The sequence below is a fragment of the Colletotrichum phormii genome (genome assembly GCF_030913505.1).
Source record: "Colletotrichum phormii strain CBS 102054 chromosome Unknown BDP81scaffold_3, whole genome shotgun sequence".
Taxonomy (NCBI): domain Eukaryota; kingdom Fungi; phylum Ascomycota; class Sordariomycetes; order Glomerellales; family Glomerellaceae; genus Colletotrichum; species Colletotrichum phormii.
The window spans coordinates 982508-1009429 of NW_026851445.1; the positions used below are offsets into that span (position 1 = coordinate 982508).

At 53.9% G+C, this 26922-nt stretch overlaps 11 protein-coding genes across 11 annotated transcripts; 5 read left to right on the forward strand and 6 right to left on the reverse strand.

The window, feature by feature from the left end:
* The first annotated feature begins 340 nt into the window (after positions 1-340).
* BDP81DRAFT_418005 (RING-like domain-containing protein) lies at positions 341-1672 on the forward strand. The gene has a single exon (XM_060589672.1). The coding sequence runs from the start codon at positions 460-462 to the stop codon at positions 1444-1446; it is 987 nt and encodes a 328-aa protein (XP_060449683.1). The 5' UTR covers positions 341-459; the 3' UTR covers positions 1447-1672.
* Positions 1673-2148: 476 nt separating this feature from the next.
* BDP81DRAFT_446041 (uncharacterized protein) lies at positions 2149-3578 on the forward strand (the record flags this gene model as incomplete). Its single annotated transcript, XM_060592023.1, has 2 exons — positions 2149-3214; positions 3283-3578. 2 exons carry the CDS (start codon positions 2149-2151, stop codon positions 3576-3578), a joined length of 1362 nt encoding a protein of 453 aa, XP_060449684.1.
* A 453-nt stretch (positions 3579-4031) lies between these two features.
* BDP81DRAFT_310127 (SPRY domain-containing protein) lies at positions 4032-5811 on the reverse strand (the record flags this gene model as incomplete). The annotated part of the gene is made up of 2 exons (XM_060583610.1): positions 4032-5319; positions 5375-5811. 2 exons carry the CDS (start codon positions 5809-5811, stop codon positions 4032-4034), a joined length of 1725 nt encoding a protein of 574 aa, XP_060449685.1.
* A 549-nt stretch (positions 5812-6360) lies between these two features.
* On the reverse strand, positions 6361-8236 carry BDP81DRAFT_366782 (mitochondrial carrier domain-containing protein). Its single transcript, XM_060586526.1, has 2 exons — positions 7371-8236; positions 6361-7312 (listed from the first exon to the last, which is right to left on the reverse strand). Exons 1-2 carry the CDS (start codon positions 7909-7911, stop codon positions 6591-6593), a joined length of 1263 nt encoding a protein of 420 aa, XP_060449686.1. The 5' UTR covers positions 7912-8236; the 3' UTR covers positions 6361-6590.
* Positions 8237-8607: 371 nt separating this feature from the next.
* Positions 8608-9459, reverse strand: BDP81DRAFT_127047 (peptidase S24/S26A/S26B/S26C). The gene is made up of 2 exons (XM_060581685.1): positions 9022-9459; positions 8608-8931 (listed from the first exon to the last, which is right to left on the reverse strand). Exons 1-2 carry the CDS (start codon positions 9279-9281, stop codon positions 8652-8654), a joined length of 540 nt encoding a protein of 179 aa, XP_060449687.1. The 5' UTR covers positions 9282-9459; the 3' UTR covers positions 8608-8651.
* Positions 9460-10601: 1142 nt separating this feature from the next.
* Positions 10602-11981, reverse strand: BDP81DRAFT_127044 (eukaryotic translation initiation factor 2 alpha subunit). The gene is made up of 3 exons (XM_060581684.1): positions 11738-11981; positions 11250-11620; positions 10602-11186 (listed from the first exon to the last, which is right to left on the reverse strand). The coding sequence occupies exons 1-3, from the start codon at positions 11822-11824 to the stop codon at positions 10709-10711; spliced, it is 936 nt and encodes a 311-aa protein (XP_060449688.1). The 5' UTR covers positions 11825-11981; the 3' UTR covers positions 10602-10708.
* Positions 11982-12390: 409 nt separating this feature from the next.
* Positions 12391-13634, forward strand: BDP81DRAFT_446045 (WD repeat domain-containing protein; the record flags this gene model as incomplete). Its single annotated transcript, XM_060592024.1, has 4 exons — positions 12391-12400; positions 12472-12724; positions 12784-12866; positions 12925-13634. The coding sequence occupies 4 exons, from the start codon at positions 12391-12393 to the stop codon at positions 13632-13634; spliced, it is 1056 nt and encodes a 351-aa protein (XP_060449689.1).
* Positions 13635-14161: 527 nt separating this feature from the next.
* Positions 14162-14721, forward strand: BDP81DRAFT_418016 (uncharacterized protein). The gene has a single exon (XM_060589674.1). It carries the CDS (start codon positions 14210-14212, stop codon positions 14396-14398), a length of 189 nt encoding a protein of 62 aa, XP_060449690.1. The 5' UTR covers positions 14162-14209; the 3' UTR covers positions 14399-14721.
* A 1648-nt stretch (positions 14722-16369) lies between these two features.
* Positions 16370-18364, reverse strand: BDP81DRAFT_418019 (aldo/keto reductase). Its single transcript, XM_060589675.1, has 8 exons — positions 17938-18364; positions 17715-17881; positions 17519-17664; positions 17343-17467; positions 17169-17287; positions 17076-17113; positions 16586-17011; positions 16370-16491 (listed from the first exon to the last, which is right to left on the reverse strand). Exons 1-7 carry the CDS (start codon positions 18060-18062, stop codon positions 16595-16597), a joined length of 1137 nt encoding a protein of 378 aa, XP_060449691.1. The 5' UTR covers positions 18063-18364; the 3' UTR covers positions 16370-16491; positions 16586-16594.
* Positions 18365-19325: 961 nt separating this feature from the next.
* Positions 19326-22505, forward strand: BDP81DRAFT_457984 (uncharacterized protein; the record flags this gene model as incomplete). The annotated part of the gene is made up of 3 exons (XM_060593353.1): positions 19326-19377; positions 19894-20949; positions 20995-22505. 3 exons carry the CDS (start codon positions 19326-19328, stop codon positions 22503-22505), a joined length of 2619 nt encoding a protein of 872 aa, XP_060449692.1.
* Positions 22506-23347: 842 nt separating this feature from the next.
* Positions 23348-25816, reverse strand: BDP81DRAFT_311070 (component of IIS longevity pathway SMK-1-domain-containing protein; the record flags this gene model as incomplete). Its single annotated transcript, XM_060583698.1, has 4 exons — positions 23348-24228; positions 24282-25595; positions 25656-25708; positions 25773-25816. 4 exons carry the CDS (start codon positions 25814-25816, stop codon positions 23348-23350), a joined length of 2292 nt encoding a protein of 763 aa, XP_060449693.1.
* Between the last annotated feature and the right edge of the window lie 1106 nt (positions 25817-26922).

The following is a 26922-nucleotide window of genomic DNA, read 5'->3' on the forward strand; positions in this document are numbered from 1 at the left end:
TCCTGCCTGCTGCCCAGCAAGAAGGTTGGTGTTCAGGGGTTGAAGGATCTGGAAACTCCACTCGGAGCGAGGATCCCGTTCAGAATGGACCCAGAGCCACGGAGAGGCCCTGCCCGCTGGCCGATGCGCAATGCAATTTGGGAAAGGAAGATCTCATTCCAAGAAGATGGAAATTCTCCGGCGAAGTGCCGCAGTCTCTTTTCCAGCCACTTTGTGGCTCACCGATGGCCCCATTTTCCAATCCGGCCCCACTTCGGTGGAAGGCACGGTGGGGTCTCCAGAAGCTCTGGCTTTCAATTAATTCCTCGCCAGCGAAGCGCGTCTTGGACGCGTTTAGACGCTTCCCCCGCGAAAACCTTACCGACTCGAAAAGCCTCTAGTACAATCCAACTACGGCCGTTATGTCATTCTATCAACCCCCCAGATACACGATTCAGTCTTAAGCCCTACCACGCCGAAATGAACATCGTCCGAGAACACTACAATGATGGCAACCGTGCCTTCCTCCAAGCCTTTCTGGCTCGGGGCACCCTCACCTACGAAGACGCACAACCTATCCTAGCCGGGATCTTCACCATTGAAGCCCAAGATGGCGAGCCAGTCGCCCCCGAGCAGGTCACGATGGAGGACTTTGACTCCTACCTGCAAGCTGCAGCCGAGGGCGTCTCTTTCTTCGACTACGAAATACGAAGCGCGATCCATCAAGTCTCCAAGAAGCGCATCTACGCTCTCGTGAACACGGCCTCCGATCCCATGACACAACTCGCGACCACGTACAACGCCGAGCAGATTGCCTTCACAAAGAGGCTATTAGACGCCATGTTCGAGACGTACAACTCCCCGCGGATGGAGCTCATGTGCATCACGGAGATGCAGGCTATTAAGCTGGCCCGCCCTCCACGACAGAACAACAACAATAACGACGAGAACGGAGAACCCACGCAAACGCAGTCTTCCTCAGATAAGGGACTTAAGCATAGCGAAGTAGAAGACATGCTGGCGAACCTGGTGAATCAGGGCTGGCTGGAGAAGTCCAAGGACGGTTTCTACAGCCTCAGCCCGCGAGCGCTGCTCGAGCTCCGAGCATGGCTGATTGACTCGTTCAACGACCCCGACGCGGCGGCGCAAGACTGGCAGCGCATCAAGTTCTGCGAGGCGTGCAGGGAGATCGTCACAGTCGGACAAAGGTGCGCGGAACGAGACTGTAACGCGCGCCTGCACAACACATGCCAAGAAGGGTACTGGCGCACCCAGCGGAGTCACAAGTGCCCCAAGTGCTCAAAGGACTGGGATGGGGAACATTATGTGGGAGAGCAGGCCATGACTAGCACAGAGGCGTACCAAAGGGGCTGTCGGAGGAGTGGAGGTGGCAGGAAGAGCAATGCCGCAGACGAAATCATGCACGAAAACGGTGAGGAAGAAGAAGACGGCGAGGATGAGGCATGATGAAGCATAGAGAAAGACGCGGAAGCTCTATACCTGGGATGCGAAGGGCAGTTTTCACGAAAGATACCCCATGATGGCGGCTAACTCAGCCGAACCACTCAATATTTACCAATAGCATACTACATATCGTCCAAGACAGCTGTCAAAGGAGACTGGATGAGCCGCAATGCTCTCAGAGGTTCTTCATTTCTCCATTTTAGCCCCAACAAAAGAGGCGAAATCTGAACCGGTGATCATTCATGCTCTTCCATTGCATGCCTCCGGCGCAACCTCAAACAACCGCTCTTAAGCGAACCGGCAGCTGGATCCGGGTCTCCACTCTTTTCTAACTGCACCGCCACACCGGAGGCCGCTCCAAGGGTGACATCACATGTGGCTGTGCGAGCTACCCCAGCTTGCCCGCTCAACCAATCCCACACATGAGCTTGCACGACATGACGCCGCATGATAGATAGAGTGCAGGGCCCTGGCCCAGGCCCAGGCCCAGACCGCATGTGATACAGAACAAGCGCTTGGCCGTTGCAATAAAATAAACCGGTTCCGACCGCCTCATTACAACGCTCTTGCATCTACGTCTACAAGACACTATACTTTCTTCGCCGTGATTCTTTGAAAGCCAGATCACGACTCTGGGTCAACTAGTACGCCACCCTTGGACCTTGTCGATTTCTCGCTAGAGAAACCTCACCTACATCGCCCAAGATGTTGGAATACCTGAGCTACAAGAAGTTCAAAAAGTACAAGACCGAGAAGGAGGCAGCAGAAGTCGAGCGCGAACACAACAACGGATCGCCAGCACCCTCATCATCAGCAGGCAAGCTTCACCCAGATTCGCGACCATCGCCAACCCGACGCCAGACGAGCTCGCAGTCCGTCTCAACGACAGCAAGCGCAGCAACGGGAGGCGGGGGCCCCGCACCCCTCCTCAACCGCAAAGATGAGGCCTTCTTTAGACGAATCCTCGCCGACGCAAACGATGTTGACTCGGACGACGAGAGCGTCCGGCCCGCGCTGCCCCCGCGCAGCAAGACGCCAGAGTACACCTGGGAAGACTCTGACGAGTCCCGGCGCACCGCCGCTACTGAAAAGCAGACGCCCAAGAAAGCCGCGACAGTAGCGGTAGACATCAAAGACGCCGCCGCGTCGGGCGCTTCCAAAATCCCCAGCAAAATCGCCTTCCTCTTCAACAAAGCCAAGGGAACAGACAAGGACAAGCAACTCGCCCCAACAAAGGCAAACATCCCACCCAAAGAAGCCGCCCGCGAAGAAGACGACCTCTCCCGCGTCCTAGACGACCTCAACCTCTCAGCGCGCAACAACAAAGCCGTGCCCCTCTCCGCAGAATCCTCCGAGCTCGTCTCCAAATTCACCCTCGTCCTAAAAGACCTCGTCAACGGCGTGCCCACCGCCGCGGACGACCTCAAGGCCCTCGTCGAGGACCGCGACGGCACCCTCGCAAAGACGTTTGACAAGCTCCCCAACAGCATGAAGAAGCTCGTCACCCAGCTGCCGGACAAGTTCACCGCCAGCCTGGGGCCCGAGGTCCTCGCGGCCGCCGCGAAGGCCCAGGGCATCAACCACGCGGAATTCGCCGCCGAGGAAGGGATCAAGGGCGCCGCGAAGAAGATGTTCACGCCCGCTAGCTTCGCGGACCTCGTCACCAAACCGGGTGCCGTCGTGGGCATGCTCAAGGCCATCGTCAACGCGCTCAAGCTGCGCTGGCCGGCGTTTATCGGCGCAAACGTCATTTGGAGCGTTTCCATATTCCGTAAGTCTTTTTGCCCCTCCCTGTTCTAGTTTCACGAATACGTTACTAACATAACTACCCCTCAAAAGTCCTCCTCTTCGTCTTGTGGTACTGCCACAAGCGCGGCCGCGAAGAACGCATCAAGCGCGAAAACGCGCCCGAGATCATCGACGGCACCGGCCGCATCGAGGAACTCCCCGACGACCCGGCCCTCATGGCGGGGCCCTCGCGCTCACGCACCGAGCCGGTGCGATCAGATCGCCCACGCAGCCAGCGGAGCGAACGCAGCCGGCGGAGCGGACGACACAGTTCCGGAAGGACGACGCCTCAGCGACGGGCGTCGCCTGGCCCCGATTCCCCGAGACGAAGGTCGACGAGGAAGTAAAAAGAAGGGGTGGCCGCGTGCTCTGGAAGTTGACCGACCTCTTTTTATTTCATCATTCTTCATGTTTAATGATCTTTATGGCTTGCGTCTCCTTTACTTTGCGACGAACGACTGGAAATGACGTATGAAATGGGATGGGCACAGGATGAGAACCCCAAGGATGTGAGGGTGAAATACACTCATTCTCGTTTTGTAATGACCTGCCCAAGACTCCTTTTAACGAGTTCAACTATCTCCTCTGGAAAAATTAGAGGCCTGTATGTAGAGAGGGACATTGATCCCACTAAATGTTCCTCGCCCCCCTTGATAGTATAATGTACAGCTATGAATTGGAATGCGCAAAGACCTTTGTAATACCAAAGAGTCTGTCTGGGGTATCTTCCGGAGCGAAAATCATAAGAATCGCCTACTGTATCTCTCAACATTGCCTCCTCCATCGGGGGAGCATCTCCTTCAGTCATCCTGAACCAACTCCTTAATCTCCTCACGTCCACCAGCCGCAAGACTGCCCGTCTGGCCAGCCTTCTCGCCCTGGCCGCCGAAACGATCAATGACCTTGCAGCCATCCTGGATCCAGAAGTCGACTTCGTCAATGATGTCATAAACGATATCCTCAACAATTTGCTCCGTGTACCGCTCGGAGACGGGCCGCACCTGATTCAGACCAGGGTACGCGGGCACCGACGACGACGGCGCCGGATTCTTGGAATCTTCCTGTCCGGCATCGATCATCGAGACCTCATTGTCGTCGGGACCGTCTTCAAGCCCGGGAGGCGGGAACCAAAAGTCGGGGCCAAAGTTGACCTCGGCAGCACCGCCTCTAAAGACGCTCACGGCGGGATAGTAGCCGAGCATGCCGTTGTCGAGGCCCTCGCGAGCGCCGATTTGTCCTTGCGGCTTGGAGGCCGGGGGCAGGAAGGCCAGGAGGTCGGTGAACGGGGTGCCCATGAGAACGCCGTTCTTGTACACCTTGATAAAGGATCCGGGAAGCGTGCGGAGGGCGGGAACGGCGTGGTTAGGATTGGGCGCTTCGACCGAGTTGGCGGGACCAGAGGAGACGGGCGAGGGGTTCATGAGGTCCTCGAGCTCCTTGGTTGTGTGGTAGTCAATCTTTTCAAAGTAGATGTGCGACTTGAAGCGAATCGGGATACGATCGCGGACGATATTCGGCGCATCAAAGTTTGTGCTGTCATCGTCCAAGCCGGTATCAACAGCCGGGTTGTACTGACCAGCCAGGACCTTGCGCTGCAATCGTTCCGAGGGTAGCTGAATCTCCAGGCCGATGACATCGCCCTCCCGGATGCCCTCTCCCTCGGGGAAGAAGGCCTTGGGTCGTGACATGTACACCTTCTCGCCGCCGACGTCGCGCACACCGTAACTGTACGCATCAAATCCAACCGGCGCATCCAGAGTCGCCTCTCTTCTCGCGAAACCCATGCGCACATGGCCATGCGATTCGGGCTTCTCATCTCTGGTCGTCTTGTCGACAATTCCTCTTGTAATCTTGGTCTCCCAGTAAAAGCGTCCCTCTCGGATTGCGACGTTCGCACGCGTCATGCGAAAACCCTTGTTCGTAGTAATATGGAGGCCCGTCCGGTCAAAGAACAGATGAGTTGCGCTGTCCTCGAAGCTGAGATGAGGTCCCGTGGGCTCTGCCTCGGTACCGCGGTAGTATAGTGCCGAGGGGAACCCGGGGTCCGCTATGCAGTGAGTGTAGTGGTAGCTTTTCTTGTTGTGAACACTTTGGTATCGTTAGCATTTTCAATCAGGCGCATAGAGCTGGTCGGTAAACTCACTGCTCCGACGTCTCGTAGAACCGGATCTCGGTTCCGTCCAAAGCAGGGACGTCATGGTGATGAGTGAAGCTGGCTCCGCGAGCAGGTTCAAAGTCGGAAGGCTTAGGAGGCGCCAGCTTGTAGCGCATCGGACTGTAGTCGGACTGCTTAGGTTCACGATGCTTAGGGTCCGGCGTGCCACGGTTGCTGTCGCCGCCAAAGGCACCCTTGGACTCGCGCTTCTTCAGCGACTCCTTCTTGTTGCGCTTTGCTGGCATCTCGTCGACGCCTGATGGTTTTGGTGTAGATCTGACGTCGGGGTTGAGTGGCGAAGGTACAGAAGGAGTGAAATCTTCTTCGAGAGCTGGTCTCTTCAAGGGGATTGCAGTCGAAGAAGGAAGGGAGCCGCCCGGGGTCGGCTCCCGTGGAGGAGGGGGTGTGCCTGATTCGGAGGCCATTGGAACGTCCTTTCAATTCGAACGTGAAGTTTCGTTGTGTATTTAAGCTGTGAAGCGGGTGCTTGGTTGGATCGGTGGTGTGGTGGATGTAGGAGTCGTGAACAATGGGAGAGATCTGAGGTCTTGGTTCCTGTCGCGAGGCGCGTGTTTCAAAGGTCGAAATTTTGAGAGCTGCACCAGGGAAGCTTCAGCACACCCCGCGTCAGCCATGGAAGCTCGGTCTGTCGTCACACAGGGGGTCTCAGCGGGTAGCCAGGGGTCTAGTCCCTCCATTGATTAGGTACTCGGGCTAGAACCTGGCGGGGCAGGCAGGTACCTTAAGGTAGTGCAGGCTGTTGCATTTGACAACTGGAGCTTGGTCATCCCAGGGAACCAACCTGGAAACCTTACTTCATTGCAGCCTCTCTCACATGTCTTTCACTCGAGAGCTCGTTCGCTTTGAGATATACCTCAGCTAGCTAGGTATACTATCACAATACCTACGACACTTGACTCAAGTGGGCTTTGTGATGATTCAGTCTCTTTGAGAATAACGACTTCAAGCCACATCGCATACGTTGACTTCAGCTCTTTGTAAATCAGATCAGCACTTGAAGTGAGACTTGTCTTTCGCTCTATCAGCTCTCTATCGGACACCATGTCCCTCTACTATGCCGTCAAACGCCAGTCCCATGTTTATCCTTACAAAGTGTACAGAGGGGGTTGTTTGTACAATGTCCTTTTGTTTCTCCATCCAACCCTGGTATCACCCGTTCCAGCCCCAAGCTCCAAATCCTCCTTTAGATGGCGCGCTCCTGCTCTTCCACTGGTGGATCCCAAGTCTCTAATGACTTGAGAATGCGTTGGTACAAGAACAGCATGGTGCCGCTCTGAATAAAAGTCCAGACGCCACGGGGACCCACGCCCCTGAACCATCCGCTGATACCCTCCGTCTGATAGATGACCTTGAGACCTTCGATAACGGATGAAGTCTGCAAGTTGACTGCACCTGGTCGCGGAGTATGCGTCGAGGGTGACGACGTTGAGATATTGCGCGTTTGGGATTTTGACGTTGAGGCGTGCGCGGCGCCCTTGGCTACCGGCTTCGCCTCCTTGGGCAAAAGATCAGGGTGTACTTGCGTCTGTAAACGCGTCTTGACGACATCCAGAGGACATGTCATGATACCGGCCAAGCTGCCGGCAAGACCACCGGTAAGGAGCTCCAGCGGCACACCGACATCTCTGCTCTGCTTGTAGGTGCGCGCCCAGGCGTGGAACTGCTCCCAAAACATAAACTGAAGTGCGGAAAATGGGAGGTCACGAGCCAGTGTTGCTTGGTAACCGTGAAAGAGCGCAGCCGGTCCTTCATGACGGACAATCGTCCGCGCCGCATCAACGGTGCCTCTGTAGTTGTAGCCCGATTTGAAATAAGGGTTATTATAGCGTCCTTGCAACTGCAAGCGGGTCTTCAACACCTCGGATGGAACGTAAACGATGGAGCCAGCCAAGTCTCCGAGAAAGCCTTGATAACAGTCAGTTAGTAGATGCCTCTCGATAGCAGAGCGCAAGGATCAACGAACCAGCTGTGAGATAGGCCAGGTGCTGTTGCACACCGTGGTCGATGAGAAACCGTTTGCTCCATTCATACGTCCCAAAGAACATCATCGTGCCCGGAAGAGAACCACCCAAAGCCGGTATCCATCCGCCATAAAGACCTCGTCGGATGCCCTCTTGCCGCAATATTGTGTAATAGGATGAGCCCAGAGACGTGTATTTTGGCGGGATGTGCGGGTCGCCCTGTTGCCGCGTCTTGACCGTGTCCAGGGAGTGCATGAGCATGTCGCCCGTCGAACCTCCTACACCTCCAGCAATCATGGCGTGGAGGTAAGGCGGGCGGCCCTCCTCTTCGAAAGAGTCATCTTGAAGACTCATGTCCTTTTCTCTGAATGAATGTCCGACTGTTCTGATATCCGGCAAAAGTCCTCCCGTCTGTACCGCATATCTATCCTCCTCGAACGAGGCCGCCGCCGCCGGGGTCGAAGCCGAGATGCCCCCCTGAATCGTTTGCGCGTTGTTGTCGGCAGGAGCTAGGTAGCTGACGATGCGATCAGCGGCAGACATTTGCGAGTGGTGCCTGTCGTAGATTGACCAGGCACTCTCCGGTCTGCGTCAAGGGTTCGGTCCCTCTCGGTCCTAAAATGCTGACGTCGGTCGGTTTCGATGTCGAAGGGGGAGGAGAGAGATTCGGCGTTGACACGGTTGGGTTCCCGCTGCGGGACGACAGGAACAACAACGCAGTGTAGGATTTTCGAGGGGAATTTGAAGGAGAGGCCTCCTCGTCGTTGATTGTCGCGTGGGTTAATTGGCGCAGGCGAAAACTTGGCGGCGGCGAGGAGGAGCAGCAGCTGCAGATAATGATATCGAAATTTCATGCAGGGTTCCAGCGACTCTGGAATTTTTGTTGGCGGTGCACAGACCACATGCAATGCTGTTCTCCCGCTGCGTCACTGTCGGGTGAGCTCCCGTCTCTTTCATCAGCTGGAAGTGTCGACTGAATCACGGACCTACCTACCTACCTACGGAGTACATGAGGCCCTGAGCTGAAAGCCCGGTCCCGAGAGCTCCGAGCTGCAACGCGGGACAGCCCGCGCCGCTTCAAAGTGGCGGGATTCCAAGATCACCCAGACTTAAGAGGCCAGTGGAATCAATCATCAAAATCCAAGCGGGATTTCAAGATGAAGGTACAGTCATTGACTGCTTCATACTATACATAAACTTTAAAAGACCTTGCAGCCCGAATCGAGGGTTTCCTCACAGGTATCCCGCTCACATGCTTATTCATACACGAAGCCATTCCCACTTTAGTATCTATCCTTGAATTTGTGTTCTTCCCATCTCACGCGGCCAAACTTACGCCAAGGCCAAATATTCCACACGCATTTCCCCGTCACCAACGCCATGGATATCGGACCGTACGTATTGCTGTCCAGCGTCTGATCCTGCGGCCCATCCCCTTCCACCCAAATATGGCCCTGCGGTACCCTAACCACTCTCTCCGGATACGGTGCTCTCGTCGTAACATATTCGCCTTCCAGCGCGACAACTCTCTTGATCGCTACAGTCTCGGGATGAAAGGGGCTCCTGCGAAAAGCAAGCAAAAAGGGTCAGCTCGCCGCCCAGCTTTTCAACATTGATAATTGGGGGGGGTACAGAGGGCCAGTGAAAACGTACCTTAACGTAACAATCATGCCTCTCTGGAGCCCGTAGGAGGGTTTCCACCTCCAATTGAGAACCATGTCGTTTGCCGTCGTCGTATTGCGATCCTCATTGTAGTAGGGGTACATGGAGCCGCCGCTGATGCTCGTGATGGTTGCGACATGGTCGTTGAAAGTGATCACGACCGGGATCCAGGTCGCAAGCCCGAGCAGCCGGAGCGTGGTGTCACCGAGAAAGCTCCCTCGTGCGCGCGCCCATAGCGAACGGGAAGCCATGGGCGCAGAATATTCTCAGGTTGTCGCGGAGGTTTGCCGCGCTGTGTGTGCCTTGGGAACAGCACCTTCTCACAGGTGAGAAGGTGGAATAGTCGCGAGGAAGGTTTCGAGCTCTCCATCATCTCATGTTCTTATCTAATCTCTTATCTTATCGGATTCAATGCTCGCTGTCAACAACAACCGAATGTTGTAATAAGCCTTCCATTCTTAACTCAATCATACACAATGCGATCTTTTTGCCCTTCATGTTTTTTTTTGTTCTTTTCTACGAGACAATTCCTTGTATTTTGCACAACAAAGAGACAGGACTCAAAGATAAGTGACGAGTAAGGAAATTGAATTAGAAAGAGGAAGGCATGATGACCAATAGTGCTGATTTTACGGGGCGATCTTGCCTCTGCTCAACTTGCCCAAGCTTCGTCTTCCGAGTCGTCTATATCTCCATACAGGTGGCCGTTGCTATTAGCACTCAACGGACGAGAAGAAAATGGTCAAGTCCACAAAGTAGAGTCATAACGACAAGCAGCATCATCAGATCCCAAAAAAGAGTTCACCCCACCCGGTGCTGATTTGGGGGCTACATCTCTTGGTGCTCATGCTGGGAAATTTTTAGTGCTCATGCTGGGATTCGAACTCGTATGCGCTTAGCCCGTCGTCGAGTAGGCTGGTTGGCGATTTGATTGTTGACCATAAACCACTCCACCACCCAGCCAGTTTGACCTGACCCGTCGACCTAGACGGGCGCCTCCTGGCTGGTGATCGGAATGGAATTGGAGGGACCTATATGGGGCCTCCTGTGTGTATTCAGGTGATGGGAAATTTTATCGGATGAAGGTTTTGGTAACATGGTACCTGGTAGGATGAACTGTCACTCGTTCTTGCCCTCGTCCATCTCGTCTCACATGTAAGTCTCCAGTTACATACACCGTTAGTAGGTAGCTCCCTCTGCTACGCGGGACGTCAAACAGCCTTTTCACCGCAATAATAATACCAACATCCGTTCCGACCAGATGGCAAGCACCCAAGCATTGTTCTATGAGTGCATTTTGAATATACGGTCATCGAAGGACAACGTTGTCGACGGAACCATTACTGAGGATTGTTCTACGCCGAGCCGTCAATCGCATGCGGGGAAAGCTGCCATCGTCAATTTGGTTGATTATAGTGGTCATTCTCGTTCCCTCGCTGTTATAGTAGAGTGCCCCATCTTGTAGCAAGTTTAGCGGAACTTAATGCTTACAAAGACGTCCATTATTAGCACCAGTCCGTTGCTCACTCACAATCAGCCAGGGGAAATAAGTTTTGAAATGCTTAGACTCTTTTTTGGTCGTCTCATTAGAATCACTCTGGATTCCCAGCCTGCCAGTACGCTCATTCTACCAGCTGCCCCTTTTTTGTTGTGATGACGTTGACTCCAGAGAAAAAATCTAAACCTCCGGGTTGTCGTCGCTCTCGGAGACACTCTCGTCACCGCTGACCTCGGCGTTCTCGCGCTCCCTCTTCTCCATGAGGGCCTGCAGCTCGGCGTCATCGTTCTCCGTAACGGCCTTGGGCTCCATCTTCACCACCAATGAACCGCCGGCAGCCTCGATACTGTTGCGGATCTCGACAATGGCCTCCTCGAGGCGGGTAATACCGAGGTTCTTGTCCAGGCACGTGCTGGTCAGGACGTACAGAGGGGGGGACACGAGTCTGACCTTGACCTGGGTCTGGTCGTCGTTGCGCGCCTCGGCGGTGCGCAGGGCGTTCTTGACGGCGTCGATACCCTCGTATCCGAAGCAGGTGACCTCAACGTCGGCACGGACCTTTGTGGGTTGAGGGGTGAGACGCTTCGCGATATATGACTTCAACTCCTCGGAGACGGCCTCGGTGGGGAAGGTGGCGTCGTTCCAGACCTCGACGTTCCTATCCTTACGCATCAGTATTCTTGTTTCCTCTTGCCATAGCTGCAGATAGTCTCCAACTCACGTGATAGACAGCTTGAAGGCGTCAATCGCATGGCCGTACTTCTTGTTGAGGGGCCATGCGATGGTCTCGTAGAGCTGCTCGATCGGGGTAAGGGTCTTCTCGGCGACGTGGCGCATGATGGAGTGGACCATCTTGCCCTTGTTGTACCGCTCCTCGCACTTGATGATATCCTCTGGCGACACACGACGCTTGGAAAGATCGATATAACCCTTCTCCTTGTCGACACGCAGGACGACGACAACCTCGTTACGGCCCACACGGATGAGCTTCTGGATACTTCTGATACGACGTCTCGAAAGTTCGGAAAGCAGAATCATGCCGTCAATGTTGTCGTACTCGAGAAGCTTGACGTAGGCACCCATCTCGGCAATCTATATCACCAGTCAGACCTGGACGTTCCCTCTCTCTTGTACGCTTCCTATCCACGGCGACCGGGTGGGTTTGGTCGGTTCGGCTCGCCATGTGCGTTGGGCCGGCGGGGCACAAACCTGCTTGACGTTGACCATGACGAACTCATCGATCTCGGGGTACTTGTTTTCGAAGTATCGAAAGTGACTGTAGTTCGGTTCCGCCATCTTGGCTACTGGTGCTCGAAGTCGTCGAGTACGAAGGGTGGTGGTGGCGGTTGGGTGGTGTTGTTGAAGGTGGTCGGCCGAAAGGTGTGGAGGAGGGGCGGGGTGCGAAAGAAGGCGCGCGGGCTTTTTACACGTTCCTCCAGTCTTTGGATAGCTTGTTTCTCTGTGTTCGGTGGAGATTTCGCCTACTCTTTGGTCTCGATATCGCTTGCGGTGGGATCGGTTGCTCGGGGGCGACGTCGAAAAGCAACTTTTGGGGGTGAGCGGCGTTACGTTGGTGATTGGGCGATCGAGTCACAATTTTGCTACTGCGGTTCACAAATCGCAGAAATCCGAACAATGGTGGGGGGTGCTTTCGGGGCGGTAGTCCCTGGCAGAATCTGTGCTGATTCGGCCGATAAGCTCTGCTTCGCTTATCGCCACGTGAGCGCCCCTCCAACCAAATTGTTCAGGTAAACAGACCCCAGAAGCTAACATCCAGGTACACCCAGAGCTGCTTGTTGTTAGAGGCGCCGAGAGCTACTTCACCGTAAGAGCTTCAACAACACCAGAACAACAACCCCAAAATGGCACCTGGTGAGTTCTTGGAGGACCTAGACCTCAAATTTCACTCTAACAACATTGACCAATTACTAATACTTCGACAGCATCCCAATTCGAGCTGGCGCAACCGCCTAGCGACGCCATCTCCTCGCTCTCGTATGCGCCCGAGTCGCCCACCAGGCTTCTGGTGTCATGCTGGGACAAGAAGATCTACCTCTACGACACACACAGTGGAATCGAAGATGCGCCAGGCGTACTTATCAAAGCCATTGAGTTCCGGGCGCCCGTCCTCGACGTAACGTTTGGCGCCACAGACAACGAGGCCTACGCGGCGTGTTTAGATCACTGCGTCTACAAGTACGGGGACCTACGAAGCTCTCTCTGGCCATTTGGCAAAACTGACGCTTTAAATCTAGGATCGACCTCGAGACAGAAGAGAAGCAAGTCGTTGCGCGGCACAGCGCACCTGCACGTTGTGTAGTCTACAGCCCGGAGCACTGTAAGTGATGTCACCGCCCTGCCAATCTGTAGACACGCCCTCTAACCAGACCTCGCAGCTCTCCTCATCTCCGCCTCCTGGGACCTCACCCTCCAGATCCATAACGCGAAGTCGCCTTCTGATACGAACATCAGCGTCCAGCTACCCGGGAAGCCCCACGCCCTGGCAGCCAGCCCCTCAAAGGTCGTCGTCGCCATGACCGCGCGCCTCGTCAACATCTACGACCTGTCCAACATTCCCGCCCTCTTCGGAGAACCAGGCCCCCACGACATCAAGCCCTGGCAGCAGCGCGAGTCGTCTCTCAAGTTCCTCACTCGCGCCATCTCATGCATGCCCAACGACGCCGGCTACGCCACCAGCAGTATCGAGGGTCGCGTCGCCGTTGAGTGGTTCGAGGACTCGGCGGAGTCTCAGGCTCGCAAGTACGCCTTCAAGTGCCATCGCGCGGCTGCGCCTGATGGCGAGGGTGATATCGTGTACCCGGTCAACGCCATGACGTTCCACCCCGTCTACGGCACCTTTGCGTCTGGTGGCGGTGATGGAACGGTCGCCTTGTGGGACGCCGAGGCCAAGCGCAGAATGAAGCAGTACCAGAAGTTCCCCGATAGCGTTGCGGCCCTAGCTTTCTCCAAGGATGGCAAATACCTTGCAGTTGGTGTCTGCCCGGGCTTCGAAACAGGCATGGAGGACTACAGCGCTGAGGGCAAGGCCAGCGTCTTCATCCGTGAGCTTGGCGAGACGGAAGCCAAGGGCAAGGGCGCGAAGTGATCGACTACGGACTTAGGAACCTGTGATGGAATCTTACAGATTTGTGGGCGCACGGCGTTTGAGGTGGTTTACATATGCAAGCATTTCATTTTAACGGACCGGGAGGGTTACGGAAAAGCCTGGTATGTATTATATCAGATGATACCCATTGTATTGGGTGAGAAGCGTGGCTGTTGATATATCTTGGTAGTCTCCATCAAGCTGATTCTCCCAACAGTCTCTCAGCGAGGAAGCTATGTACACAACCACGATGATCAAGCATGCTCCTACTTCCTCCGCACTCCCGAAATTCGCGTGCATACCCACATCCCTATTATTCTGCTAAATCGTACCCAGGCACGGCGAGTGCTGGCTTTCCGCACCTCTGTTCTCGCGGGACAAGGTTCCGACGGGACGTGGTCTAAGGTCTGCGAATGCGACCGCCCAAGTAGCCGGTCCTCCCTGTAACACAGTTCCAGCCAGCAGCGAAGCGTCTGGAGTTTCATTGTTTACAGATGTTTCCTCGGTTCTCACGGGACCAAATGAGGTCTTGCGTCCAGCGCCTGGCTTCATCTTACTCGTGGTATCGGTTGGTGATGTACTGTTTGTTTCTGCCAGCTGCTCGTCGAGAAAACCGTCGTCCACCAGTGCTGTACTTGAAGCCTCCCGCAAGATGCTTGAGGCGCCTACGTGAGAGTCATCACGAGAGAATGTGCTCGCTCGGTCCGAGTCTAGTGTGTCGCATCTTGCGTGATCGGTTTCTTCAGCAAGATCACATAAGATGAATAAGTTATCGGAACAGTGGCCCGATCCTCTGCGTATTGGTAATACTTCTATGGTGCGCAGGGATGGCAAGACTCTTGGGCTTCCCGAATTCCCGTTGACAGTATTCCTCTCGGCGTGGTGGAAGTTATTCGGAGTGGCCTGTCCCGGAGACTCTGGCATCACCTGTGAATCGACAGCCGTAGTCGGAGTCTTGGCTCTGGTATTTCCTTGTAGATCAGGATCGATGACAAATCTTTCGCGCATTCTCGTACTCTTCGTGGTGCTTCGAAATGATGCAGGTTTGATTCCGCAAGACACAGCAAGGGAGCCTATTCCAGATGGCGCCGGAGATCTCTTGCGCCGCTTTGTGCTCTGCAGCTTGCTGGATCCGTTGATTTCCCCTGTATCAAAGCCATCCCTGATACTCCGATACAGCGGCGCCTGAGATCTTTCCGGTGCTGATAACGTCTTGTAGTTATCGACGGTCATTTTTGTGTAGCATCTCAACGAGGGCCTCCCGCGCTGTCTCTTGAAAGGGCTTGATATCTTTAGCGCAGATGAACGATATCGTTTCTGAACCGGAGCATCTTCTGCCGGAACCCATGCTGGTAAAAGCTGTCAGAAAACTTCCACTTTCATCACATGAGACTTACCTTCGTTTCGGTCGAATCGACTACTCGATTTTGGGAGAGGCGAAAAAGTGTAATCAGAGTCGAGGGGCGTGGCGGGCATGGTGCTCCCCATTCTCTGGGACGGTGACTCGCCAACCAAAAAGCTTTCCTCGATGCTTGGGATCGGAGAGCTTCGGTCGTGAGTAACGAAATCCCAATCTTCGAAGCTCTGGTCAAATTCTTCGACCTTCACGGATACTTCAGCAAAGATGTCTGGATTGATGTGGTGTGGGAGGCCAGGCAGGCTTCGTCTTGCGTGATTGACCAGGTGCTCTTCTTTGACCGCATGCAGTATTCTAGGGGGCTCGGATTCGAATATTTGCCTTTCGATGAATGTGGAAATATTCGTTGAAGCTGACACGCACTCCTGAAGCCTGTCACTCCAATTAGCTAGCTCCAAGAGGCAGGCATCTAGACTCACGACGACATGGTTGAACAAGAGTGAACAGCGTACCGCCAGATAATCGAGACAATTAGAGGGACGTCTACTAGAGAATGTCCCAAAGCATCCCACGTGCCCGTCTAGGTGGTTTCCTCGGCTAGAATCACCCTCCTAGGCGCACAATATTCGTCTCCTCTTCGCAAAATAATTTTCGAAGGTTATCCCTGGCTAGCGGTTTGGTGGTGAACAGAATTAAGGACGGAAGGAGATATCATCAATCATGGCGGTTGGGAAAAGTGAAGATTTGAAGGTATGACATTGAAAAAGGTAGTAAAGTGTGGCAGGAAATGCCCAAGTGTTCTTTGCAAGTAGGTGGCAGCTGACGAGTTGTTTGAGGAAAGAGCGAACGATGGAGCTACTACTGCTTTCTGAATACCTCCTGCGATATCCCACGCCACACCTTCCCTGTGCTGCGAGAACAGGCACCAAAGTCAACACTTTCTCACATGGTACCAAAGTACCTGCGGTGAGTGTTGACATGAATCCATCTTAATGATTGAGTGGGAAGCAGGTTGATAAATGCCAAGTAGTCCCCTTCTGATTATACTGGCTGGGAGAGAACTCATCTTGCCCTTTCTTCACATAGCCTCCCTAGATCTATGATTGTTTTCTTGATTAAGGTCAACATTCCTCGTTTAGTTTGGGGTCTGCAGTAATATGCTGCCTTTGGCGGCTTCTAGGGGATTATCATGCAATGCAAACATCAAAAGAAAGAGCACAGCACCTCGATTTCCCAGGCGTCAGTCTTGATCAATTCTCTTAACTTAACTGCTCGAGGCCAGCAATTCCAGTCAATGATATGCTTCATGCCTGCATAAGCGATGTGGAGAGAATGAGTGGTGATTGGTGTACAAGCCAAGTAAGCCGCATGCTACATTGCAGAGCCTTGAATAGTCAACAGACTGACGACATCCCCAGACGCCATCTGTCTGTGATTCATAACTACATTCAACATCACAAACCGGACCGGTACCTGACCAGAAACGTGTATAAGATTGTACTTAAAGGTAACTACGCAGCGACTTTGGCAACCATGTCGCTTCCACAGCCTCTCAGTAGTCTGCTGGCCGCCACCTTTTGTACTGATTCCGCACTCGATAGTACTACTTTCCGCCTTCCTTGGGTGCGATGGCCTTAGGCTCTGGAACATAATCGAAGTTTCCTCCCATGTTCAGCAACCAGACCTCGCCAGGGTTCGACGGGACCTTCTCTCCCCACAAGAAGTTGTGGGGGAAGCCCATATCGAACGGGACAGCTCCTTCGATCTCCTGAATTTCTTCATCGGAGAGATCGAGGGCCAACGCCTCGATGTTCTGCTTCAGATGATCGACAGTGCGGCCGCCGACGATAGGGAAGACGTAAGGCGTTTTTTGCATGACATAAGCCAAAGCAACACTCGTGATGATCGTGCCTTTGCTGTTGGCAATCTTTTCCAGCACCTGGCTGATCTTGATTTGCGCTTCGTTAGCCTGAACTTTGCGGCCCTCCTGGGACTTGCGTTGCTCTTCCGTCTTGAAAGCCTGTTTCGAAGTTAGTCCTGCTCTTCCATAAGAGGGTAACAAAATATGAGTTAGGAGTACTCACGCCGCCGCCGAGCGCGCCCCAGGGTGCCAAGCTCATTCCTAATCAGATGTCAGAGGATAATTTCCAGTTTTACTTTAAGGCACTGCAACAAACCTTCAGCCTTGGTCATTGGAATGATCTCTCGCTCAAAGTCTCTTGAGGCTGCAGACCATCGACCTTGGTAGACTGAGAATTGACGTAGTCCATGATTTCTCGCGTACTCATTGGCCTTGCTGATGGGGAAGTCAGCCCTGCTCCTTTGACGGAGATATGCCTTTGGGTACTTACCTGACGATCCAAGCGGGGGTGTCACTGATACCGAGAAACAGGACCTTGCCGGTGACGACGAGGTTGTTGAGGGACTGCATCAGCTCCGGAATAGAAGTAGAGTAGTCCCACCAGTGCACATAGAGCTATTCTGTGTAAGTGACGTCACTTGAAAGATGAGAGACAAAGCCGCTCACCAGGTCAATGTAGTCGGTTTGCAGCTTGCGCAAGCTAGCCTCTACAGACGTGTGCAAGCTCTTGGATCCGTTACCGGTGAAGTTGGCCATGATGCTCGGCGCGTTGGGGCCAGCTTGGAAGTTTGTGGTGTACTTGGTTGCAATGACTGTGTCGATCTCAGACATAGCTTCTCTTGGAATAGACGGCCGAACTTACCCATCTGGTCACGGACACCTCTCTTTTTCATCCATTGGCCAATCCAAGCTTCGGATTCTTCGAATTGGTAGTTGTTGGCGGTGTCGATAAAGTTGCCTCCCTGCTCATGGAAGAAGTCAAGAATCTCTTCGACAGTCTTTTGATCGCAAGTTCCCATGTATCCCTTCCTGTCAAACTCATTAGAAAAGGACGTGTGAGACACATGTCGCCAGCATCATCTTACCAGGCGTCGCCAAAGTTCATGGCGCCCAGACACAGGGGGCTCACTCGAACGGAAGCCGTCGGGGACAGAATGCGGTAACGAGCCAAGGGGGTCTTGGGCGGACCTGCCATAGGTAGGGCCGACATGATGATAGGTAGTGAGTGATGTATGAGGAAGTAAGTCGAATGCAGCTCAGAACGAGAGAAGCTTAGGATGAAGTTAGGTCAACGGTTTGGTCTGTGGATGAATTTGTGCGCTGACGAGGTGGATTTTATATATTTTACATGAGGGAGACTTAGAGCAGGAAGGCGGGGGATCAACTAAAACCGACCGCTCTTTCCCTCTCCGGACGAAACTGGATGTACGACAGGCAACATGGAAGGAAAGGAGGCAGGACCCTTCAGTTGGCAGGGCAGGCTGTAGATCAAGGCACAGATGATCTCATGGTAAGGTAGCTCGTCCAGTGTCTTCAGACGCTGTCAGTCCAATTGGATATGTGGACATTTAGAGTTAGCTCCTGCGCCAGTCTCCAAGTCCGTGATGCTCCAGCCGAAGTGCCATGCATTAGGACCCTGCGCGAGTCCCGCATACCACCTTAGCTTACACGGGAGACGCTTTGTGCCTAATCACCGGTCTTAACCCCGACGATTCGCACTACCGGTTGCGGGCTGCAGGCGGCCGGGCGAACTGATTTCAAGCAATCGGACCAAATGAAGTCTCCGGTGCCCTGCAGGTTTGAAATATGGGCTTGTAAGAAGAATGTGAGCTGGCGATGGGCCTTCTTCGCCGTGGGTAGATGATGATTGATAAGCCCTGCCTTTCTGTCTTTACTATCCCTCACTAGAGCATCAATATTCTGGTAAAGTGCTATTGACTTCTGATGTTATGGGCTTTGATTTACTCAAAGCTTACTGCATGAACTAAAATCTCCGATCAGCGGCGACCATGGAGACAATGTAGCTTCTGAGATCTCTGAAATCTGCATGTTGCCAGAATTACAAACGGATGGACTTTGCGATATGGGCGATTGAAGCCAAAGGAAGGGAGCTGGCGTTCGGGTTCGGGTTCGGGTCCCTTGCATGTCAGGTTCTGGTGATGACTAAGGTAAACTGCAGCGGAGCGGATCAACTCCAGTTCCTCCCCTCCACCTCGATCCTGGGGTCCAGCGCGCCGGGTTTGGTGTCAGCGGGCAAAAAGCGACCGCATACCTTAGCAAAGGCCGAGGGTGGTACGACAGTGGGCGTAGATGTGACAAGGGTCCTTCAACATTTGACTAGCAGTCTCAATGACCCATTGACAACCGCGCCCAACATCGCGATACCCCCCTTTCGAGCGATTGACCACTTCCGACTGCGAAATGATCCGATAATCAAGTCCCGAACGATCATGGCAATTGTCGAGCTTGCACAATGTCTGCCCCCGCCCCCGTCCCCTCGAAAGCCGCGATCCATGCACTTCGAGGTTTACTCTTCGGAACTTCTTGCTCTCTCGTCCTCTTGGCAGAAGAGCGTCGCCAGCGAATCAAGATAGCAAGATCTGCGGTCGAAAATGGCAGGAGACTGAAGTCCTTGAAACGATACAGCACCAGCGGCGTCGCTGCCCTCGAGGCCCTCCAGGAAGAAGTTGCCACCGACCCAAATTTCATTAGCTGGCCAGCACGATCTCGGAGCCGCAATTCCTCACACGAACACGGGAGGTTGGCGTTCGATAGCTCGTACTTGGATCAGAACGTCAATGGAAACGGCCCCGACGCACGACGTCCAACGAGAGCAACGAGCGAACGAGATCTTCCGCAAAAATCATCAGACAAGAGAGAGGCAACGCAGGAAAGTGGCCGGCCGGCCTCAACCGCTGCGCAGAGGAAGAGCCATGACCCCTTTGTGTCCCATTTCTCGTCCGCAGTCCCTGCGATACAGGACTTGTCTGCTGGAGACGGCGTTCTAAGGTCACTTGGAAATCAACCAAACGGAGGCCCAGTACAAAGGAACGCCATTGCCCTGGCAGTAGAACGTGTAATCAGCAACCATTCCGATGCTATTGCACAGGCTGCTGGGCTAGAGGAGCTGCTTCGTAATTCGACGTCTATCCGGCGCGAGACGGATATTCCACCCGCCGCCCTGAATCTTGTTGGCCGAGTCTACAAGTTTGTGGACCAGTCGCAAGCGCTGCCTGAATGGTTTTCGGAATTGTCTTCGCTGCTATCAAAAGCTTGCCATCGGTGGAGCGAATTTCGAATTGCCGGACAAATTCTAGAGTTTGGAGTCCATCATAAGGTAGCCACTGAGAACGACATGCTGGCGCAATGTGTTCTTGAGTTTGCTACATCTTTGGTCTCCCCGACAACGCAACAGCCTAAGGAAGACCCATCTGCCCACGAAAGATTACAAGCAGCGGCAAGGCTGTATGTGGGCAACTTGCTATTGCCTCCGCTGGAAAAATCGAAAATACGATCTGGCTACGTGAAAGTGGGCAAAGACTTGATTAGCCAAGCCCTTGTGGAGGACGACTGCCCCATTGACGTTGTTCAAACATTTCAACAAGTTTCTACGTGGAGTTTCGATAAGCTTGGAACCATGGTCTGGTTCATGAAGGAACTTTTCGAGCACAAGCAGCACGCACTGACCATCGACACATTTATCGGAATCTTCGCCGAGTTGAAAAAGACCTCTGCATACTCTAAGCGCCTCTGCATGGGCGTGGCCAATTCAGTTATTGCAACCGGAGGTTACCAGTGTCGCGAAGTTCTCCAGACATTCAACCGGCTGAGGGAGCGCGATGGATGGGAAATGCCATGGAAATGGCTAGAAGACTGCATGTGGGTGCATTGGAGGTCGACACGCAACTTCACGGAGACGCTTCAGCTTTTCGAAGACGCAAAAGACAACGGATTTTACGGTATCCAAGACACTCTCGGGATTCAATCGAGGATGGTGCGAATCTGCATCGAGGCTAATAAAGCCGAGAGAGCAGACTTACTGATGGAGGAACTTATATCTATACACCCAGAAGCTCAAACCGATGTTAAGATACTCGGCGAATTCACCCTACAAAAGGCCAGGCAAGGAGATTGGGCCGGAGTTCTCAGCGATTTTGAGGCGATGAAGACGATGCAAACAACCAACCCCCACAACGAACGGCACTTCAAGCGCGTGTTTGCGGCAGTACTGGAAACTTATGCTAAGACTCACACGTGGGGCGAGGTCGAGACATTCATGGAAACGTACATCTCGGAATTCGGATTGGGGCTTGACCGCCATCTGGTCACATTCATTGCCGACAGACATGCAAAATGTCGCGATATACATGCACTGAAGCAATGGCTGGTGTTCTGTAGGGATTCCGGGTACACCGTGGATGATAAATTCTGGAAGGCAATGTTGGTCAATTGCCGCCGAGACTGGAAGTACGACGTCAAACAGTTGTCCCAACTGTACCATGTCATGAAAGGTGCTGGCATCAGCACGGCCTTCCCCGGCCTCGAGCAATGCTACAAAAACCTGACGAATACGACAAGCCCGCGAGCCAAACAAGTCCGGCTGAGGTCTTACATGGCGAGCCCTGCCCACGAGAGGGGTGCCTTCGAATCCATGAGAGCGGACGCGCAGATCGGGCGGTGGAATAGTGTGCTGGCTCTTTACAAGCGTGCGCTCCACAACGGCATGGGACACACGAGTCGGTGTCTCAAGCTGGCAGTCAGAGCCGTTGTTGAAACCGAAGGCCCTCGAAGCAGACAGGCAATGTCACTCTTGAGCAGTGCGCAGTCCGAAGGTTGCGACACCAAGGAGGCCATGTACCCCATCGTCCTCGGTCAACTCGAGGAAATCGGAGAGCGCCACGCCGGTATGGCGGGTGAAGACGGCCGAAGCCCAGCCTTTCCCGAAATGAAGGCCGTCTTCGACGACCTCCGCCTCAAACACGTCCACATCGACGACGGCCTGTTCCACCGCGCCGCCCGCATCTGCGAGAAGCTCCGCCAGTACCGGGAGATGGTCCAATTCTGCATCATCGCCGCCGAGGTCAACGGCCGCGGCGACCTCTGCTACAGCGCCTACAACTTCAACAACCTTCTCGCCGCCTACGTCATCCGGCACGAGTACGACAAGGTGCGCTGGCTGCTCGCCGAGCTCCGGACGCGCGCGTATCGCACTTCCAGGGAGGTCAGGTACCGCCTCTACTGGGCGGTGCAATACCTCCGGAGGGCCGCCGAATCCGACAAGGACGAGGCGCTCATCCAGTCCGACATCGAGATCCTGACTCTTGTCCACGAGACCCGCGAGGCCTTGAGAAAGGAGAACCTCGACCAGAAGATGAAGGTTAAGGAGGTTCTCCTGGACGCCATCTCCCACAACGCTTCTAGGCCCAAGCCCACCGGCAAGGCTGACAGTCTTGCACCGGCGGCCTTTGAAGAAGAAGACAGTATGACTTTTGCGCCTGCTTCTGCCCCTGTCACGCAGCCGACGCGGGTCAGGAGGGTTCAAACCAAGCGCGAGGGGCCTCTGGACTCCACGACGATGCCTGGAGGTTCGAACGGGACCGAGTCGCAACCGGCGAAGAGAGCCTATTCGTGGAGATCGACCACACTTAGATAGAAACGACGGATTGGGGGATGGGGAGGGGGGGGTTCCGAATGATGTGAACCCCCGTGTAAGATGTCACGTTGGATTCATCAACACCAAGTGGCGGATAAAATATGTCTTCATACAAATGTAAGCTTGTACGGCGACGATAGTTATATACATGTAAAAATAGCCAAACATAGAATGCATATTCAACCAGAGACCATCGAAAGCCAGTGACGACCATCTGTTTTGTGCCAAATGTATCTAATGCCACTCGCAGGAATATTAAATAAATTCTGCTCACTTCACTTCACCGGCACGAGACTCGAAAAATTGGTTCAATCCAAATTGGTATTTGCTCAGAGATGGGTTTGGAACGGTTACGCGCCCGAGTGCAAAATAAAGCCTTGTAGAAACAGGCTCGCCGGCCGCAAGAGCCCAGTGTCGAAGCAAAAACTTCAACAAATATGGTACACGATGCTACTTTGGCGATTCCAGCCCGCAGAGCCCACATACCACGATGGGACTTATCCTCTTTTCTTCTTTCCCCTCTCTCTCTCGCTTTCTCTCCCACCCAAGGGCGCCAAGCGGTGGGAAGAGGGCCCCTTTCTGCTGTCGGCGCACTCTGAAATGTCAACTTTGCCGTCCTGCACGACAGATCCTCGAAACAACCTCTAGCCACTCTCACCTCGGCGCACCTTCTGGCTCTCTAGCTAGTTCTGGTTACTCTTCTCGGTTTCCCATGTCGTGGCTGTGATAATAACGCCTCACCGCCCCCAAACTCGCCCGTCCGTAGTTAAAGCATGATAGAAACAGTAGTCATCGCCAATCGTATCTGCAATCTGCCATGCAGTGAATGCTAGGGTAAACGCTCAGGATTCATCATCCGACCTCGCCGTCCCACCAGTTTTCACTGAAGGTGATATACTGATCGCTATCTTTTTCGGCGCTGCTGTGCTTGACCGGTCCGCAAAGGTCTTCTTCCTCCTGACCATACTTGATGTCATTGACGCATTCGACCCTGCAGAACTACTGTTTCGGCGCTTGTTGTGCATCAACTTCCCAAGCTCATCATCGTCATCTTCTTCGCGACGTCTCTTCTCGGACAGACGTTCTGGCGGTGCCACCGAGGATGATTCACTGCTCGTATCGGAAGCGCCATCAGTTCCGTCTTGCTTCTCTCCAGACGTTGGCAGCACCTCGGGATCAGCGTTTTCGTCCACCTCTTCATCCGAAGGATAATCGACCAGCGGTTTTGAGGTTGGTGTGGACGCTGGTGAGCCATTTGTGGGCTGCACCTTGTCAAAAGCCCTGCTCTCAGGTCCATCTTCGTCATCCGAGGTGTTGAAGTAATCCTCCTCGGCTTGATCTACAGCGATGTGTTCCATCATCCTCTGGTTGGTGTTGGCAGCCGTCCGTCTTGCCAGATCCTCTTCTGATTCTGTGTAGAACTCGGCGGTGTGGCCTTGAGTCTGATCGTAAAGCACTAGAACGTTGCGGAAAGTTTCCATGTAACTCAAGTCGACTAGCCGTTCCCGATAGTTTTGGACGAGGAACTTGTTCATGGCCTTTCTGTGCTCTTGCCCGGTAACGAACACGAAAAACTCGACACAGGCGGAGCTGAGGAGATTGTCCCGATGCATAGATTGGGAGACCATGTCAAGCAAAGGCTCCAAGATGCCATGTTCCATGATGAGCCGGTCGTAGAACTCGTCTTGCATTCCTGCTAGATTACGGAAGAAGCGAATGGCAACTGACATTCATGGTTAGTAAAGCACGAGACCGGTTGGGAAGCTGATCACTAACCTAGTCGGAGATATTTCTCCGGGCAGGCAAATAGCTGAGCAATTCGCCGGAGTAGATCTTGTTGGTGAACGAAGGGTCTGCATTTCGCATGGTGTTGCCTGATGAAGAAGCAAAGTATTTCAATGAGATATGTGAACATTGACGCTTGTTGCAAGGGGAAAGCCATGTTGGTGCGGCCTCGGAGGTCGGTGAGGGGCCTGAAGAGCCGTATTGCTGATGAAGCGTAGAAGTTGTCAAGGAGATTTGAGTGCTGAGGATCCTGCATTGCCTGAGGCCGTCGGCCTGGGAACTCTCCGTTGGCTTTTGCGAAAGCCTCCTGCGACTGAAGCGGAGGGCCCTGGTCAAGAAGGACCTTCAAGGCATCCGAAATCTGTGCCTTGACGCCAAGATCGACTTCTACCAAAAGCAGATCAATGAGCGAATCTGTCAAGGGCGGTTGCCTTTCATGGAGTTGTCGATAAATAGTGCCTCGAATCATGTGCGGATCGTGGTCTATTAGGGATACGAGGACGTCGGTCGCGCCCACCCGAACACTCACGTCAGGGTGACGCAGGCCAAAGTTGATGACCTGAAGCAGGCCGTGACCGATGAAGTTGTTGTAAAGAGTTTGGCGAGCCGGCGGCTGCAAGTTCTTTGCAATGGCGCAGCATTGCTGAATGAACAGAACAGCCTCCTTCTTCCGTCTCTGATCTGTTTGCGTTATCTTGAAGATGCCGAAAAGTTCACCAAGGAATTCCCCGTTCCCTTGCAGATGCTGGACGATATCCACTTGATTGAAGAAAATCAGAGAGTTGAGAACGGAGAAAGTCGGATCGTCCAGTATGCGCGCCAGTACAACGTCCTTCAAGTACTGGAGTCGGTAGGTCTGATGGATTTTCCTCCTGATCTGGTCGTCCTGGATCGGTACAACCTCCTTGTATCGTCCTTGGTTATCTAGCCAGTGGCGATGGTTGGCTTTGTGGCTCGGGAAATCGGGGTCGTATTCGAGAGCGCCCACGACGCCAAGAACGCAATCGTCGGATACGGCATGTTCTATTATGGCGGTGTCATTGAGAAGAATGACGGTCTTCATGATGTTGCAAAGTCGGTGCAAATCTGATAGGCTCTCGAGATCTTCGGCCATCTCGACCAAAGGAATCAGCTTGCCAATGTAGTCCTCGCCCATGATGCACTTAGCCAGCGCGTCTCGTCCATTGACTGTCTGACTCATGATGCGCATGCTAGTCTCAATTTCCTGGAGGTTCCCTATTTCGGCTGGTGGAAGGCTAATGGTGCTGGGCATCTCCATAGCCAGATCGTCGGAAAGACTGTCGTCTGAATGGAAAACGTTAGATTGGGGTCGTCCAAAGCGGTCCCCGTTAGCACGCGACTTACCGGCAGCGGCCATGCCGCCCTGGAAAGTCTGTTGCACGCTGTTGACGAATTTCCTGTTATGAAGACCAATGGTGAGCAACAAACATCAAACGATGAAAATGCGAAGCCAGCGCTTACCATATCAGTGCACAGCCATCCGCCTCCTGGAAGGAGAGGGCCATGTCGATGCCATTGCTGGGTTCTGTCCAGACGATGAGGGTCTCTGTTTTCTCGAGTCAGCCTATCTGCGCCGCACACAGAGGTGCCATGGAACTTGCCTTGCTGCTTCTGGAAGCCATCCTCTTTGCAGATCTTGGTTTCTAGTAGAAGCCTATCAGGGTGGTCTTCCGATTCAACTATGACTCTGGGGTCTCGAGGTTGGCCATCTTCCGCCTGACGAGCATCATCGGGTTAGCATCAGACTTTGATATGTACATGGAGACATCGACATGGACGGCAAAGAAGGCGAGACCGCGACGGTGTAGAGGCGCGTGACAAGACATACCTGCATGAAAGCAGCGGTACAGAAGCCGGTGCCGCGATCGAACCAGTCATTGTTGCGCAGCTCGTAGACCTTGACGCGTTTCTTGTCCGTCGCATGATGAGGCACGGGTTGTGCCATCATCAATGGTTCGGTGCCCCCCTCGGTAGTGAGACGGGGGTAGCTAAGGATATCGGGAGCGAGGTCGAGATGTTGTTGGAGGGAAAGCTCAGCGTCGGTCTGGGTGAGGATGGTGAGCGCCACTTTCCCGTCGTTCGGTCGCGCCTGGAATGGGGCGCGGCTCTCTAGCGAGAGGTCGGTCGGGGACGAGAAGTCTTGAGCTCGTGCGAGAAGAGGCTTGTCGTCGTCGATGAATGCGTGGCAACGAGATGTGCCCGGGTGACGTAGGGTCGAGATGATCAGGGAGCCATCAAAATGGGAGGGGGCGGTCGGGTCGCGCGATTGGCGGGTGCCGGGGGATTTTTTTGAGCGACGCAAGGCACCGTATGCGTAGGGGAGAAAGAAGGATGCTGCGGCTGACGCGACAGCGATAGCGATAGCGGAGTACAGGCGACAATGATAAGCAACGCGCTTGCACGGATGGAAGGCGGCGAGACTGGAATTTGGATGTCGTCGACTGCGGCGTCGCGGCGCAAAATTTTTGGGTTGCGTGGGATGGCAGATGATGATGAGATGGAAGAACTTTGAGGCTGTATTCGGTCGGTCGGTCGGTCGGTTGGTCGGACAGAGGAGGCAAACTGGGGACTGGGACTGGGAGTCTGGGACTGGGTACGAAGTACGGGACTT

Excerpts from the sequence above, each read along its gene's own strand:
- BDP81DRAFT_418005 (XM_060589672.1), top strand. The coding sequence starts at position 460 with ATGAACATCGTCCGAGAACACTACAATGATGGCAACCGTGCCTTCCTC.
- BDP81DRAFT_366782 (XM_060586526.1), bottom strand. The coding sequence starts at position 7,911 with ATGTCTGCCGCTGATCGCATCGTCAGCTACCTAGCTCCTGCCGACAAC. Across the intron at positions 7,313-7,370 it reads CCTGGCCTATCTCACAGCTG|GCTTTCTCGGAGACTTGGCT; the intron begins GTTCGTTGATCC and ends ACTGTTATCAAG.
- BDP81DRAFT_127047 (XM_060581685.1), bottom strand. The coding sequence starts at position 9,281 with ATGGCTTCCCGTTCGCTATGGGCGCGCGCACGAGGGAGCTTTCTCGGT. Across the intron at positions 8,932-9,021 it reads GGCATGATTGTTACGTTAAG|GAGCCCCTTTCATCCCGAGA; the intron begins GTACGTTTTCAC and ends TGCTTTTCGCAG.
- BDP81DRAFT_127044 (XM_060581684.1), bottom strand. The coding sequence starts at position 11,824 with ATGGCGGAACCGAACTACAGTCACTTTCGATACTTCGAAAACAAGTAC. Across the intron at positions 11,621-11,737 it reads TCATGGTCAACGTCAAGCAG|ATTGCCGAGATGGGTGCCTA; the intron begins GTTTGTGCCCCG and ends CTGGTGATATAG. Across the intron at positions 11,187-11,249 it reads GCCTTCAAGCTGTCTATCAC|GAACGTCGAGGTCTGGAACG; the intron begins GTGAGTTGGAGA and ends GCGTAAGGATAG.
- BDP81DRAFT_418016 (XM_060589674.1), top strand. The coding sequence starts at position 14,210 with ATGTACTGTTTGTTTCTGCCAGCTGCTCGTCGAGAAAACCGTCGTCCA.
- BDP81DRAFT_418019 (XM_060589675.1), bottom strand. The coding sequence starts at position 18,062 with ATGTCGGCCCTACCTATGGCAGGTCCGCCCAAGACCCCCTTGGCTCGT. Across the intron at positions 17,882-17,937 it reads ATGAACTTTGGCGACGCCTG|GAAGGGATACATGGGAACTT; the intron begins GTAAGATGATGC and ends TGAGTTTGACAG. Across the intron at positions 17,012-17,075 it reads GGGGCGCGCTCGGCGGCGGC|GCTTTCAAGACGGAAGAGCA; the intron begins GTGAGTACTCCT and ends ACTTCGAAACAG.